The 14576-nt window shown below is 49.2% G+C and overlaps 2 protein-coding genes across 6 annotated transcripts in view; one reads left to right on the top strand and one right to left on the bottom strand.

The window, feature by feature from the left end:
• The first annotated feature begins 1113 nt into the window (after positions 1–1113).
• On the top strand, positions 1114–6503 carry SOD3 (superoxide dismutase 3). 2 transcript variants are annotated; one of them, XM_009239848.4, is made up of 3 exons: positions 1114–1228; positions 4606–4794; positions 5163–6503. In XM_009239848.4, exons 2-3 carry the CDS (start codon positions 4766–4768, stop codon positions 5899–5901), a joined length of 768 nt encoding a protein of 255 aa, XP_009238123.4. In that variant the 5' UTR covers positions 1114–1228; positions 4606–4765; the 3' UTR covers positions 5902–6503. The 2 variants fall into 2 exon arrangements, with proteins under 2 accessions (XP_009238123.4, XP_002814684.4); XM_002814638.6 differs by lacking the exon at positions 4606–4794.
• Positions 6504–13856: 7353 nt separating this feature from the next.
• CCDC149 (coiled-coil domain containing 149) overlaps positions 13857–14576 on the bottom strand; it is a 104989-nt gene continuing 104269 nt past the window's right edge. For all 4 annotated transcript variants that reach the window (XM_024246356.3, XM_054553783.2, XM_063723341.1 and 1 more), the window contains one exon: positions 13857–14486. In XM_024246356.3, the coding sequence (XP_024102124.1) occupies positions 14056–14486 (431 nt within the window). In that variant the 3' untranslated portion in view covers positions 13857–14055. The remainder of the gene's footprint in view (positions 14487–14576) is intronic.

The raw sequence follows: 14576 nt of genomic DNA on the forward strand, positions 1-14576 counted from the left end.
TAACTAATTCACCCAGCCTGGGGTGGGGTCCAGAGATTTAGGTTTTTTATAAGCTTTCCTGCCACCAAAACAGGTGTTTGGGACCTCACGAGGCCCCGTTCATTCTCTGTCGCTGTGCTCCCCACTCTGTACTGGATGCATTTACTGACGTTGCTGTCTCTGTCTCCAGAGTATGAACCCCCAAGGTGACTCATGCAGCTGTGGGTGCCCGGCACACAGCATGGTGACTGGAAGGGATGAGCACCCAATAAACATTTGTTGCAGGAATGCAGGAGGACGGGCAGGCCAGCAAGCAGGCTGCCTGGTTTTTCCCACATGGGCTTTTCTGGGAAAGAAGAGCTTCTATTTTTGGAAAGGGCTGCTATGATTGAGAAAAGTTCATGGCAGCATAAAAAGGACAGACATCCGGAGGGAAACACTCCTAGTTCTCCCAGACAACACATTTTTTAAATAATAACAGTAACGACAATGACAATGATGATTATTTATGAGTGCGGCTAGTGCCAGCCACTGTGTTGTCACTGGGCGAGTGATGATCTCATTGAATCTTCACGGTGGGCGTGGGGGGTGGACAGCCTCACACCCCCATTTTACAGATGATGAAAAGGAGGTGCAGGGAGTGGTGCAGCTGCTCCAGGCGTACACAGATAGGAAGTGACAAGGCTGGGACTCTGCAGCCTGAGCGTGTCATCACGACCCACCCGCTGCTCTGCTCTCATAGGTATGACAGCACAGCTCTGGAGCAAACGCCACGCACATTTGCAAGGTGTCCATTTCCATGCAGCAAAAATAAGTCAATAAGTTATTGACTTAGAGAAAAGCAAAGGGCCTCTCAATAAAGAGGTCATTGTACACCTCTCCAAACAGGCGATTTTCTTTCTCATTTTTATTCCCCTGCTGTGTGCTGAAGGTCACTGGCTACAAGCCGGTGAAGTCGTGGAATGGAATCCTTGGCCCAAAAACCCAGAAATGGGAGGGGCAGGGGAGGTGGGGACAGAGCAGGAGGAGGTGGAGGCGAAGCAATTCTACAACCCAATCCGGGGCGGTCTGGCCTGCTTTTCCTCCCTGAACTGGCCCAATGACTGGCTCCCTCATGCTGACCACTCCTCTGGGCTGGCCTCCTGCACTCGTGCTAACAGCCCAGGCTCCAGGGACAGCCTGAGTTCCTGGGCCGGCTGGGTGCAGCTCTCTTTTCAGGAGAGAAAGCTCTCTTGGAGGAGTTGGAAAGGTGGGTGCTAAGTTGAGGTTCATTTTGTTCTTCTCGGAGTGTGCTTATTGAGTCTGAAGCTGGGTTGGGGCAATGGGCCTCTTCTTGGGAACAAATTGGATCATCTTCTTGGGAAGGAAATGTACTTTCCCTGGCTGCTCTGAGGGATTAGTGGGGAGGTGGAGTGAGGGGAGAGGAAGGCAAGGAGGGTAGGAAGAAACTGTTCCTCCTGTGGATCTGCAAAGACCAGTCCAAGAGGATTTTAGTGTTAGGAAAAAGGAATCTGGAGTGACGAGAAAGGGGGCGTTTCTAGATGTTGCATGGCTTTGGTGTCGGGAGCCACTTATGGGACAGCAGGTACTCTAAAAAGCCACCTCCTTAGGAAAGCAGAGAGGCCCTGGCCAGCTCAGGCTCCCAGCAAGAGCTCCTTCTAGGAGATTGCTGAGGGATGAAACACATCCAAGGCTCAAGAGGGGCAGGTTCTTCCCAGATACAGACCCAGGAAGGAGATAAAGACTTGGTGCCTCCATTTGGTTCAGGATAAGGGCCCTTGTCCTCTTTCTTTGATAACACTGTCCTCCCTTCCAGATCCATGTACAAAGGAGGCCCTTAAAAAGGCACTTGGTCATTCACAGCTCAAACTGAGCAGGAGGCTGTGGGAGAAGAATGAAGTTGGTCCCGAGGGGAAAAGGTGTCAAAGGCTTAAGAAACAAGAAGTCAGAGTTTACCTGGGTTTGAGGGAGAATTTTCTTTCCCCCTTTTCTTCCTCCTCCTCTTCTTTTCCTTTTTCTTTTTTTTTTTTTTTTTTTTGAGACATGGTCTCATTCTGTCACCCAGAACCCAGGCTGGAATGTAGTGGCACGATCACTATCACAACTCACTGCAGCCTCCACCTCCTGGGCTCAAGCGATCCTCCTACCTCAGCCTCCTGAGTAACTGGGACTACAGGCACATGCCACCAAACCCAGCTATTTTTTTTTTTTTTGGTAGAGATGTGGGTCTCTACCAGTTGGTCTCATACTCCTGTACTCAAATGATTCTCCTGTCTCAGCCTCCCAAAGGGGTGAGATTACAGGCATAAGCCACCATGCCCGGCTCTTCTTTTGGTTTCAGAGAGAAACATCTCCTTAAAATGTTTATTTCCCAAGGATTCTTGAGAAAGAAAGCTCACTGACACACCCAAAACAATCTGGTTTTGCTCTGTGCTTTTAGGGAGAACTTTGTAAGCAGCAGAGCCCTTCTGAGTGGCAGGGCTGTCTTAGGAGGAAGGTGTCTTTGATCATGGGGAACTTCATGTCCAGGTCTGGCAGGAGAGTTACCCCACTTTCCTGCCTACTCCCTGGGGCTTTGGGGTAGCAGTACCACATTGGGCCATGTCATTTAGGTGAGTCCTTGAACATCGCTTTCTCTGCTTCTCCCTCTTTCTGGATACTTCTTCTTGGAGGCTTTCAAGGGGACCCTCCTCTCACAGTGTCCATAGCATCTCTTAGCTAATGGTCCTTAAAATCTCTACCAGCAGCTTCTCTCTGATAGCTAAGAGCTGCCATTTACTGGGAACTTTCTATGTACTGGGCTCTGTGCTAAGTGCCCTAGATGAGAGATGTGCAGTGTGGTGCCTAAACCTTGGGCTTGGAGCAGACACACACTTTCAAATCCTGCCTTCAGCTCCTTAGTGAACATGTCACCTTGCGCAGGACACACGCCTCTCTGTGCCTCAGTTTCCCACACTTTAGAATGGGGGTAACACTTACTGAATAATGTTCTTGTGAGGATGCAGTGAATTAACCCACGCACAGTACTTATAATAGTGTCTGGCACCTGTGTTCAATAAGTTTTAGCAATTCTAATCATCTCTTTTAAGCCTCGCAGCAAGCCTCTAAGGTAAGTCTGTATTAGTACCCCTATTTGCAGATGAGAAAACAGGTTCACAGGGGATGAGGCAGCGTACAGTCTGCAGTCCAGCATTTACTCTGCTACTCAGCAATAAAAATAATAACAGCTAACCCTTAGACTAAGTGGCAGAGTCAGGCTTTAGATTCATGAGGTGAGTTCCGGAATCCATCCCTTTAATCACCACACTAAATTGCCTTTCTGAAATGGTTATATAAAGCATATCTACTCAATCTTGGAGTTTTTTAAATGGCACCCAGTTTGGTGCTGGAAATGCAGTTGACCTTCAAAGCAGTTCTTTGGAGGCAGCATCAATCCCTCTGCAAATACCTTGGTGGTATGGCTGGCTTTATTCTACAGGTAAGGAACCTGATGCTAAGCATCAGTAACCCCATGAAGTCACGGTTACAGTTAGTATAGGTTGGAATTGGGATTCAAATCTGTACCTGACTTTATAATTCCTGGCTGGGCCCCAGAATCTTTGATGGAAGTTTCTTCTTTCTTTTCTTTTCTTTCTTTCCTTTCTTTCCTCTTTCTTTCCCTTCCTTCCTCTCTCTCTTTCTTTCTTTCCTTTTTCTTTCCCTTCCTTCCTCTCTCTCTTTCTCTTTCTTTCCTTTTTCTTTCCATTCCTTCCTCTCTCTCTCTTTCTCTTTCTCTTTCTTTCTTCTCTCCTTTCTTTCTCACAGAATCAGAATCTCTTGGGGTGGGGCCTGGGCATCTGATTTTTAAAAACCAGACATCTGATGTGCAGTCAACACTAAGAACCCCTGCCAGCTTCATCTCCTCTTCTAAGTGCCAGACCCAAGTTTCCAACTGTCTGCCCACCTGTCTCCCCACCTAGGCACCCGCCAGCATCTCACCCTCAAGACACTCCAGCTGAACTCATCCTCTCTCCCTGCTTCTCCAGAACACCCTCCCTCCACTCAGTCTCTCCTGCTGGGAACCGTGGTCATCTGCACTGTGCCTTCATCTTCCATCCTGCCAGTGCTGCCTGGTGTGTCTCTTAAACCCATGTCTCCTCTGTGTGCCCCGCCTGCACTTTGGTAAAAGCCTTCATTTCCTGCTTGGGTTACTACAACGCCCCCTAACTCATCTCACTCTTTCTATTTCTGCTTCTCTGTCTCTAGGCTACTCCCATTCTTCCTCCCCTTTCCTTTTCATCCCAAAGTCCAACCCACATCCTTTTACGTGTAGGACTTAAGGAACTAAAGACTATCTCATCACCCACTTTTCTTCTTAAAAACTTCCACTGCACTACCTGCTGAGATGGCCTTCCTACCCAACTTGGCTGGAAAACTCCTACCCATCTTGTGGAACCCAGTTCAAAAGTCACCACCTCTGAGAAGCCTTCCCAGAGCTCCTAGGGAGATGGGTACTGCCTCCTCTGTCCTTCTCCAGCACAGGCCCCATCTTCAATCGTAGGATTGTGCTGGAATGATTGGATGCCAAGTCTGTCCCTCACTGAACTCCTTATGCAAAATCACATATTATATGTTTCCTATTGACAGGTGTGGGCCCAGGTGCTGGGGATGCCCATGAATAAAACTGAGTTTCTGTCTTCAAGAAGCTCCAGGTCTACTGAGTGTGGCAGAGAACAGGGAGAAGGCACTTCAGGGAGAAGGCGTAGCACATGCAAAGCCCCAGAAGTCACGGACAGAAGCCTTAGGGATGTCTGTGGGGGAGGATGGAGGAAGAGGGTAACAGGAGACCAGGCGGGGAGATGAGGGAGGTGGTCTGGAAGGGCCATGAGACACCCCTCACGCTCCCTGAGACCCCCTCCACGCTATGGAGGTGGGACTGGAGAGGACCATGATCATTTGTGACTCAGATCCCTGTGGGTTTCTTCAGAGTGGGTCTCACCGGTCTTGACCGCCACAGCACCTAACACAGTGCCCGGCACACAGCAGGCCCTAGACAAACGTTTGCCACATGAAGGCATGCCCACTGGGCCAGGAAGCCCACTGGGGACTGGGGGGTTGGTTCTGCGATAATGGGGTCCCTGAGATTCTATGTTTCAAGTGACTAAGCCTCACTCTGCCCCCACCTCCGCGGGGGCGTCCCGCAGGTGCCCGACTCCAGCCATGCTGGCGCTACTGTGTTCCTGCCTGCTCCTGGCAGCCGGTGCCTCGGACGCCTGGACGGGCGAGGACTCGGTGGAGCCCAACTCTGACTCGGCGGAGTGGATCCGAGACATGTACGCCAAGGTCACGGAGATCTGGCAGGAGGTCATGCAGCGGCGGGACGACGACGGCGCGCTCCACGCCGCCTGCCAGGTACAGCCGTCGGCCACGCTGGACGCCACGCAGCCCCGGGTGACCGGCGTCGTCCTCTTCCGGCAGCTCGCGCCCCGCGCCAAGCTCGACGCCTTCTTCGCCCTGGAGGGCTTCCCGACCGAGCCGAACAGCTCCAGCCGCGCCATCCACGTGCACCAGTTCGGGGACCTGAGCCAGGGCTGCGAGTCCACCGGGCCCCACTACAACCCGCTGGCCGTGCCGCACCCGCGGCACCCGGGAGACTTCGGCAACTTCGCGGTGCGCGACGGCAGCCTCTGGAAGTACCGCGCCGGCCTGGCCGCCTCGCTCGCGGGCCCGCACTCCATCGTGGGCCGGGCCGTGGTCGTCCACGCTGGCGAGGACGACCTGGGCCGCGGCGGCAACCAGGCCAGCGTGGAGAACGGGAACGCGGGCCGGCGGCTGGCCTGCTGCGTGGTGGGCGTGTGCGGGCCCGGGCTCTGGGAGCGCCAGGCGCGGGAGCACTCAGAGCGCAAGAAGCGGCGGCGCGAGAGCGAGTGCAAGGCCGCCTGAGCGCGACCCTCACCCGGCGGCGGCCAGGGACCCCCGAGGCCCCCCTCTGCCTTTGAGCTTCTCCTCTGCTCCAACAGACACCCTCCACTCTGAGGTCTCACCTTCGCCTTTGCTGAAGTCTCCCCGCAGCCCTCTCCACCCAGAGGTCTCCCCTATACCGAGACCCACCATCCTTCCATCCTGAGGACCGCCCCAACCCTCGGAGCCCCCCACTCAGTAGGTCTGAAGGCCTCCATTTGTACCGAAACACCCCGCCCACGCTGACAGCCCCCTAGGCTCCCTGAGGTACCTTTCCACCCAGAACCCCCTTCCCCACCCCATAAGCCCGGAGACCCCCGCCTTTGACCTGACGATCTTCCCCCTTCCCGCCTTCAGGTTCCTCCTAGGCGCTCAGAGGCCGCTCTGGGGGGTTGCCTCGAGTCCCCCCACCCCTCCCCACCCACCACCGCTCCCGCGGCCAGCCAGCCCGTGCAGCCGAAGCCAGGCCAACTGCCCCGCGTCTTCAGCTGTTTCCCATCCACGGCCACCCCACTGAGAGCTGCTCCTTTGGGGGAATGTTTGGCAACCTTTGTGTTACACATTAAAAATTCAGCAATTCAGTACTGCGTCGGGGTCTTGGTTACTTTTTTGTTTGTTTGTTTTAGGCTTCTCTCCCAAGCTGAGCTTTTGTTTTGTTTTGTTTTCTTTTTCCTTTTTTTTTTTTTTTTTTTGGAAGTGGCAAACATACTTCCCAAATCCCTGCAGGACTTCTCCTTATCTTCTGCCCCCACCCCCCTAACCCTGCTGGCAACAATGGTCAGCCACTGCTTGTCTTGCCCTTCAGTGTGACTCCAAGAGGAAGATCACCAGAATCTCTCAGGGAAGTTTAAAAAAAAAATACAGCTTCCTGGGCTACATCCCAGAGCTGTGGAATCTAAAGGGAGAAGAGAAAGTTAATTTGCGACAAGCCTCGGGATGATTCTGACACTGGAGCCTCTGGCCTGAGAGGGGAAGAGGTCTTCCATCTCACCTGGGCTGGTAGCTTGTCACATCTGCCTCCGAGTACAGCCTTAGGTCCATTTCCCAGATATCAGAGACAGTGCAAGGGAAGCCAGGTGACTGCATCTTGCCTAGGCACAGAAGAGTAGGGTTGGAATGTGATGTTGTTAACATTTGGCAGGACCAAAACCAGAGGCAAACGGAGGCAGTGGGATGGAAAGGCAGTTGATTTTGATGAAGGCTTGTGGGGAGTTCAGCTTTCTTTTGAAACTTATAATCTATACCCAGGCTAGAACAGTCTTGTGTATACACCTTCATTCATGGAATAAACGTACTTGCAATAACTTTTTAGCCTCCCAGGGTAGCCTCACTTCCTAGCTGTGACTTTTCCACCCTGGTTACTGGGAGGCAGCTTCCATTTCTCCCAGACTCCTAAGGCAGTGCGTCCAACTGAACCGCAGCCAGAAACCTGTCTCCAGGGGTTATTTTTACCTCTGACTAGGACTAACTTGTTATTTTAAAATCTTTCCTTGAACCCAAGTGACAACTGAAGAGAAAGGCTACTGCCTGGTGATTTTGCTCCACCAGTTGGTTCTTACTGGTTTGAATACTAACTTGAACTGTACTCATCGACACTGAAAGGGGATGAGCAAACAGTGTCTCTAAATCTCTTGATCCTGATCTCAAATATCCCCCTAATTACAAGTTGCAACAAGGCAGCTATTACACGGGGACACAGGATGGAGAGGATGGGTGCCAAACACCCATTGTCTACTCTGCTGCCTCGATTATGGTGAATTCAGGACCATCAAGGGAGGTGTGGACCTTTTTTTTCAGAAGGAGGCTGACACTTCTTGTCAATTGCATTGTGTTCTTAGTTTCGCTCTTCACAACCCTTGACCCTGTAGATGGGGGCTGAAGAGGCACCCTGGCCGACTCACTCTATTTCTGTTCTGGGAATGGGATGGATAAACTATCCTATGGGCCTCCAGAGCCGAAAAACCAAAACGAAACAAAACGAAAAACCCCAAGACAAAAAAGCAAAAAACAAACAAGAAAAATAAAAAAGGAAATAATAGGTGGACAATTTACAGTTCATTGTAAGGGCAAAGATATGCATATAGCATGATGGCTAACAGGTCAGACTCAGGTAGAAAGGCCCATTTGAACCCCAGCTCTGCCACACTCAGAAACTGTGTGACCTGAACAAGTCACTTAACCTCTCTGAGCACAGGTAAAATAAGATCATCATACCAGATTGTTTTGAAGATTAAATCAAGTGTTATTCACGAGAGGTGCATAGCATAGCATGCACAACAAATAAGGACCTAATAAGTATCTAATTAATAACAATGGCTAAGATCCAAAAAACAGCTACCTACTAATAAACAGATGGGGCTGCCTTGTAAGGCAGTGAGCATCATGCAACCAGGATTCAAAGGAAGGACAGTTGCTACCTCTGAAGTTCCTGAGAAGGATTTCTGCATCCATTGAGAGACTGAATGACATGAACTCTGCGATCCCATCTCTCGCGGGGAGGGAACCTAGAATGAAGGGAAGATTGTGGGCCATAAAGGCAGACATCTGGTTCCTGGCACAGAACCATATGTGTGCCACCAAAGCCACCCACCGGACCCCACTTGGCCCCTGGAGTCTATTTTTACTCCTCTCATCTTACAGATCTATTTTGTTAATCTCCTTATATTTGCTGTTTTGACTTCCCAGCCAGCTTGCTAATCAGTTTGCCTATTTGACTCACAGGGTTTGCATTTGTCACTGGGACTGAAACACACGCTTGTTTTGATTTCTTTTTGTAAAATTAGAAGCGTTTGATGTAATGACTCTACCTAGACACAGCTGGTAAAGTGAGAATAATGCTCAAGTTTGCACAGTTTAAACACAATGTAGACAATAATTAGAAATGCTATCTTTAGATGTTTAGGATAAGCTTTTTCTCAGAATTGCACTGATTTTTTTTTCTGAGTGGGGCTTTTTAGTGCATATATACAGAAATACTAAAAACGTAAGAAAATAGAGCAAATCAGTGAGTGCTTTGGTCAACTTGAAAGACTGCAGGAAATAAACCAACTGATTTTAGATCTGCCTTTTTTTGACTGAATGCATAAAATCTTTACATTCTCCATATTTTTCATGACTACCATATGATCAAATAGTTTTAGGTGACAGATTGCAACTGATAAGTTGCTGCAATATGCCAGAAGTCATGCTCAGCCTCCGCTTGCCCTGTGGTGAGGGTGGAATATGAAGCAAACAATAAAGATAATTAATCATCTCTATCAGGAAAATTGCCACATTTTTATTTCAGGTAACAAAAAAGATATAGTTATGATACACAATGACCATAGAATCCAATAAAGCAAGTTCTGCAAATGAATAGAAGGTACTTTTTCTTTAAATGAAACTACAAAATAGCAGCCGGTTTTAAAAACAAAGCCAATTGTTTTAGATTTAATAGGCTACCACTGGCCTCTGCTAAGATCCCCAGATATATTCCTGAGCTCACATAGATACCAGAAAGTCAAACTTTTCAATATTATGCAAACTTTCCCTATGCATCCAAAAAAATTCTCATTTAGTAAAGAGGTGATATGAAATGTAAGGCAGCATGTCCATATCTATCATTTTAAATTGCCTTCATGCTGTATCAACTTGTTTTGTTTTGGGAAGCAACCATAATATTGAGAGACGGGTCTTTCCTATTTTTTCTGCTTCTCATTTCTAACTAGATTCACTACGGAGCTCCCACTTGCATCTCTCTGATCTATAAATTTTTCTTTGTTCAGGAAGACACCTGGAAAGAAGGGAATACATTAAAGGAGTGTGTTGGGGGCAATGCTTTGGCCTTTTGACATCCTATCTAGCCTGAAGGGACCCTCACTATTGCTAAGGAGGAGGAGTGTTTTAAATGGAGGCTTCAGAATGAAAGCAGAGAGCAGAGGAAGAAGGTGCTCTCTTTTTCAAAAAGAAGTAGGGTACAGGCCGGGCGCAGTGGCTCACGCCTGTAATCCCAGCACTTTGGGAGGCCAAGGAAGGCAGATCACGAGGTTGGGAGTTTGAGACCAGCCTGGTCAACATAGTGAAACCCCGTCTCTACTAAAAATACAAAAATTAGCCAGGCATGGTGGTGCACGCCTGTAGTCCCAGTTACTCGGGAGGCTGAGGCAGGAGAATCGCTTGAACTTGGGACGTGGAGGTTGCAGTGAGCCAAGATCATGCCACTGCACTCTAGCCTGGGTGACAGAGTGAGACTCTCAAAAAAAAAAAAAAAAAAAAAAAAAAAGAAGTAGGGTACCAAGTCATCCACAAGGCTGTGGGAAAACAACAAAGCCAAGAGGGCACCCCATTTTTTTGGAGTGAAAACCAACAGGGGCAAAGGCATGTTGTAATTTTAAAGAGACAGAGAAGATCACCTCAGTGAGTAAGTAGCTGGTCTTTGTCATTCCTTAAAGAGGAGACAGAACTTTTCATGCCATATGGTGAACCAGGGTGCAAAGGCTCCCAATAGGAATAACACATCCAAATATTTACTCCAACATGTGAATAATTGATAGTAGAGCCCTTTTCTAGCACTTTGCATCGTGATGGTGGTGCATGTTTGGGAGGCAGGTCACAGAAGAGGAGCAACGATGGGCAAACTAATTTAGCTTGCTTTAGATTGCCAAAAGCGGGGAGGGTCCAGCCGGCATTGAGCTGAGGCCATCAGGAGCCTCCCGGCTAGAGAGGCTTTGGGAATAGCTGTGGGAGCAAGAGAAGGAAGGGGGAGGGGAGAGGAAGGTGGGCAGAGAAGGTGTGGATAGAAGAAGAGCAAGAGTGAGGGATGAGAAATGCCTGGTTTACAAAAACCAATCCATTTCTACAGGCCTTAATTAAAAGAAAGACAAACGCTCATGTAAAAATCCATACCTAAAGGCTCTCAGGTACAGAGCGATCACAGGAAAGGCAGGGTGTGCAAACAAGCTTTCATTAAGAGACCTGTCAGCTCTGTTTCATTTCTCCAGACTGCTCTGCATTCTGCTGGCAATCCAGCTGGAAAAATAACGGAAGGACAAACACGTCTGAACAGGCAAAGGTGGGAACATTCCACCTACAAAACAGGACAGCTCAGAAAGATGCCAGGGAGGGGGGACGAGATGGTCTTTTTCTGAGCAAACAACCATAGCCCCTCCCCTTAACTCCAAACTCATCAGAAACATGATTTTCTGGCTTGTTATGCAGCAACAAAAAGACACGGGGTTCAGAGACAACACCATTGGTTGTCCATTCCCAACTCTCTTACACATCCCAAGATATGATCCTGTTTTGGTGTTCAGCCTTTTAGAGTCTGAATGTCTAGCGACAGGGCCCTTCTTCAGTTCTTAAGGGTGAATCTTGGTGAACCTAAACGGATCATGGTAATACCATCTCCCTTGCTAAGGAATGGTTAAGACATTGTCATGTGACATCATCATGTGACAAGGTCACATGCAACCACAAGCCCCAGGTGATCATTCTGACCAATCAAATATGATAGGAACTGGGTTTCTCGCTCTTGAAACACACACACACGTATGTGGGGAGAAACTTCCTTCTGCCTTTGAACAGGTGTTATCTGGAGCTGTTGCAGCCACCTCGTTATCATGAGAAAGCAGCTGACACAGCAGGAAGAGCAGGAAGATGGAAACCTAGAACCTTGACAACTTTCTTGAATATATAGCCCTGGAATGCCCTACTTTCAAAGTTCCTGTTATACAACATAATTCATTTCCCTACTGCTTAAGTTTCTGTTAAGTGTGGCTTGAAGCTGAGAGGACCATGACTGATGCAGGGTTATCTAGTGAAGTAGGGGACAGAAAGCTGCAACCTTAAACTATGATCCTAAAAAAGACAAAAGACAGCTGTAAGTAATTGCAGAAAACCCCTTTAATGTCTGTGGAACAGAAGAACCATGTTGGATGGGGGAAAGCAGGGGCAGGACACATGTGTCAAGTATCTATGGGGTGTTATCATGGTTACATCTGTGACAGGATCAACTAACTTACTGGCTCTCATTTCACCTAATAACATAAGACCCTCCCAGCTGACTACACACAGTTTAGGTTATCACTCCCTATGACTCCTGCTCCCTGCCCTGCACCCTAGATTCTCTGGGACTCACCGTAGTTTTCCTGACTCTGATGGAATGTGCTGGAGTCTATTACAAGCCCTGCTTTTCAGAAGGTGCTTAACAGGCCCTGAAGATGTGCATCTGGCCGACGGTGGGTCAAAACCAGAGTTCTGCAGGCTGAGATTTTTCCTTTTATTATTATTATAAACTTGGCTGTGTTTTCCTTCAGCGGCTCTGGCATCCTATGCAGTAGTGCTGGACATTTGCAGGCAGTTAAGGCCCAGTCCAGCAGGAAGAATGATTTCTGTGACTGCTGGTCTGTGCAAGCCCTCCAGCTGCGGGAGCAACCTCCCTTGAGGAGAAGTTGTGGGGGTGGGCCTGGTGGGGAGGGTGATAGGCTGGGACAGAAGGAAGGATGGAACACTGGACCCGGTGGCCGGGGTCAATGGGATGTCCTCACCAGAAGCAACAGAACGCTGACTCCAGCATGCTCCCATTTCAACTAAAGTAGTGGGAGGCCCACCCAGTGTGCATCAGACAAAGGCCTGGGTCCTTCTGGGCTGCACTTTGAGGAGGAGCAGCATAGTAAGGGATGGGGCACCCATTCTGCTAGCAGAGTGATTCCTGGAGATGCAATCTGGGTGGGATATATCCATGTGGCTGGCCCCTCATGTCCAGATGTCACATCTTAGTGTCACGAGCCTCGTATAAACATTGAATTTTTAGGATGCATTTTCACTGAGAGGCTACCACTCTGGGAGCCTCTCTTTTTCCTGCAAGAGGCGCCTCTCAAAGGAGTGATTCTGGTTCTCAGAGGCATTCTGAGCTTTGGGATCTAGTCTCAGGCTTTCCAGGGAAGGAAAAAGCTATGACTGGATGACTTTTAGTTTTCTGTAGTGCCGGATGCCAACTAGAAAAGCTCATTTTTATCTGAAAGGAAAGAACCAGCTAGGATTGAGCATGCCCTCCTTTCCCATCCCTGGATCATGTCCTTGGTTCCACATCCCCCCTTGCCATGCTGTTGTGAAGTTGTTTTGTTTTTCTCTCTCTTTCCCATAAAAGGTCATGAGCTCTGTTTCTGGTCTTTAAGATTCCCACACTTGGTGGCACAAATGAGGCAGCCTCAACATTCTGTTGAAGGAGTGAAGGGTTTGGAAGTTCCAGGTGGTGTGGGAAACTAGACTGGCTCCCAGCAGGTAGATCGTTCCCAAACCTGAAATGGCCACACAATCCTGTATGTGAGACAGGTTGAATGCAGAGAATGAGCATTTCCAGGTGGTAGCTCTCATCTCATCTCACAAAAAATCAGACCACCACTGGGAGTCCTGTTCTCCGGCTTTTATGCTCACCCCTCCCAATCACTTCAGATCAGTTAATTCTCCAGATTTACAAGCTAGAAAACTCCAGCTCTGGCACTCAGCACACAAGCCCCAACAGGGCCCGTGGATTTCAATCCAGAAGCCCGAACTTCTCAGCCTGCTTAAGGCCCCTTCCACCTGCCAGTCTGCACCACGACAGCAGTGCTGTGGGCACAATGCCAAGCACACCCATGCCAGGCAGTCCTACCGGGCCCTGACTTGATGGGGTGCAGCCATGGGTCCTCTGGACACGTTCTGCTCAATTACACCTTCCTCTCCAGCTGCCTAACCTTGACCAAGACGGGGACCTGATTAAAAACCCCATCAGTTTCTAGCTCTTCCCATAATTTTGATTGACAACATTAAATGCTAATACAAAAACATCTTATCTCTGATAAAACGAAAGCTGACAGAAAGACGGATGCTGAAAACCAGCCATATGGTGGACACGATTCCTGGGCCTGGCCCTGTTCACAGTAGCACTCTCTGGCAGAAAAGAGATGACACTGAGAAGCTTGAGGACCTACATTTAATAAATCAAACTGTACTGGCATCATCAGAATATTCACAGTTTGCAACAGGATCAGCGCGTTTTCTCACTTGCAGACTCGGAGGTGTGTGAGGAGAAGGCAACGTGGGCGCGCCGTTCCGATGCTTCATTCTTGACCCTCTCTGGGGCTTTCAATGTGTCATTGTGTCAGATCCCTCTCCCCTTCAGGTTTTCATGGTGCTCCTCATGCCTCCACCCTCTGGGATACCTTTGCTGTCTTCCAGTGTGGAAGCTTCAGCTGCTGGCTGGCTGGCCTCGAAGGAGTCCAGGTGAGATTTAGGGAGCTCCCCGTGGATGGCCAGGCCCGGCGGGGCTGGCCCTATCTCACTCCTCTGACCCTCTATGGGACTCTCTCTTCTGACCTCTTCCAGTGCTGCAGCTGCCTGTTCCTTTGTCAGTTTAATTATTTCCCTTCCAAGGCTGTTTACTTCTTCCTCAGAAGGTAACTGGGGTAATGAAGGATGAAAGAGCTTGCATTGGTTCCCGCGGCTCTGATTTGCTGGGGAGTTGACAGCGGGCCTCCCAGCATCCTCAGGCGCTGTCAACGCCTCAGCAGCAGCACAACTTTCATCTCCTTCTTGCTTCTGAGCCTCCCCTGAAAACAGAACGAGGACAGCATTAAACTTCTGGCAGCAAGTCAGCCCTCACCATCCCTCTTCTGCCAACCTCCCACCCAGCCTACCAG

Source organism: Pongo abelii, chromosome 3 (genome assembly GCF_028885655.2).
Source record: "Pongo abelii isolate AG06213 chromosome 3, NHGRI_mPonAbe1-v2.0_pri, whole genome shotgun sequence".
NCBI lineage: Eukaryota > Metazoa > Chordata > Mammalia > Primates > Hominidae > Pongo > Pongo abelii.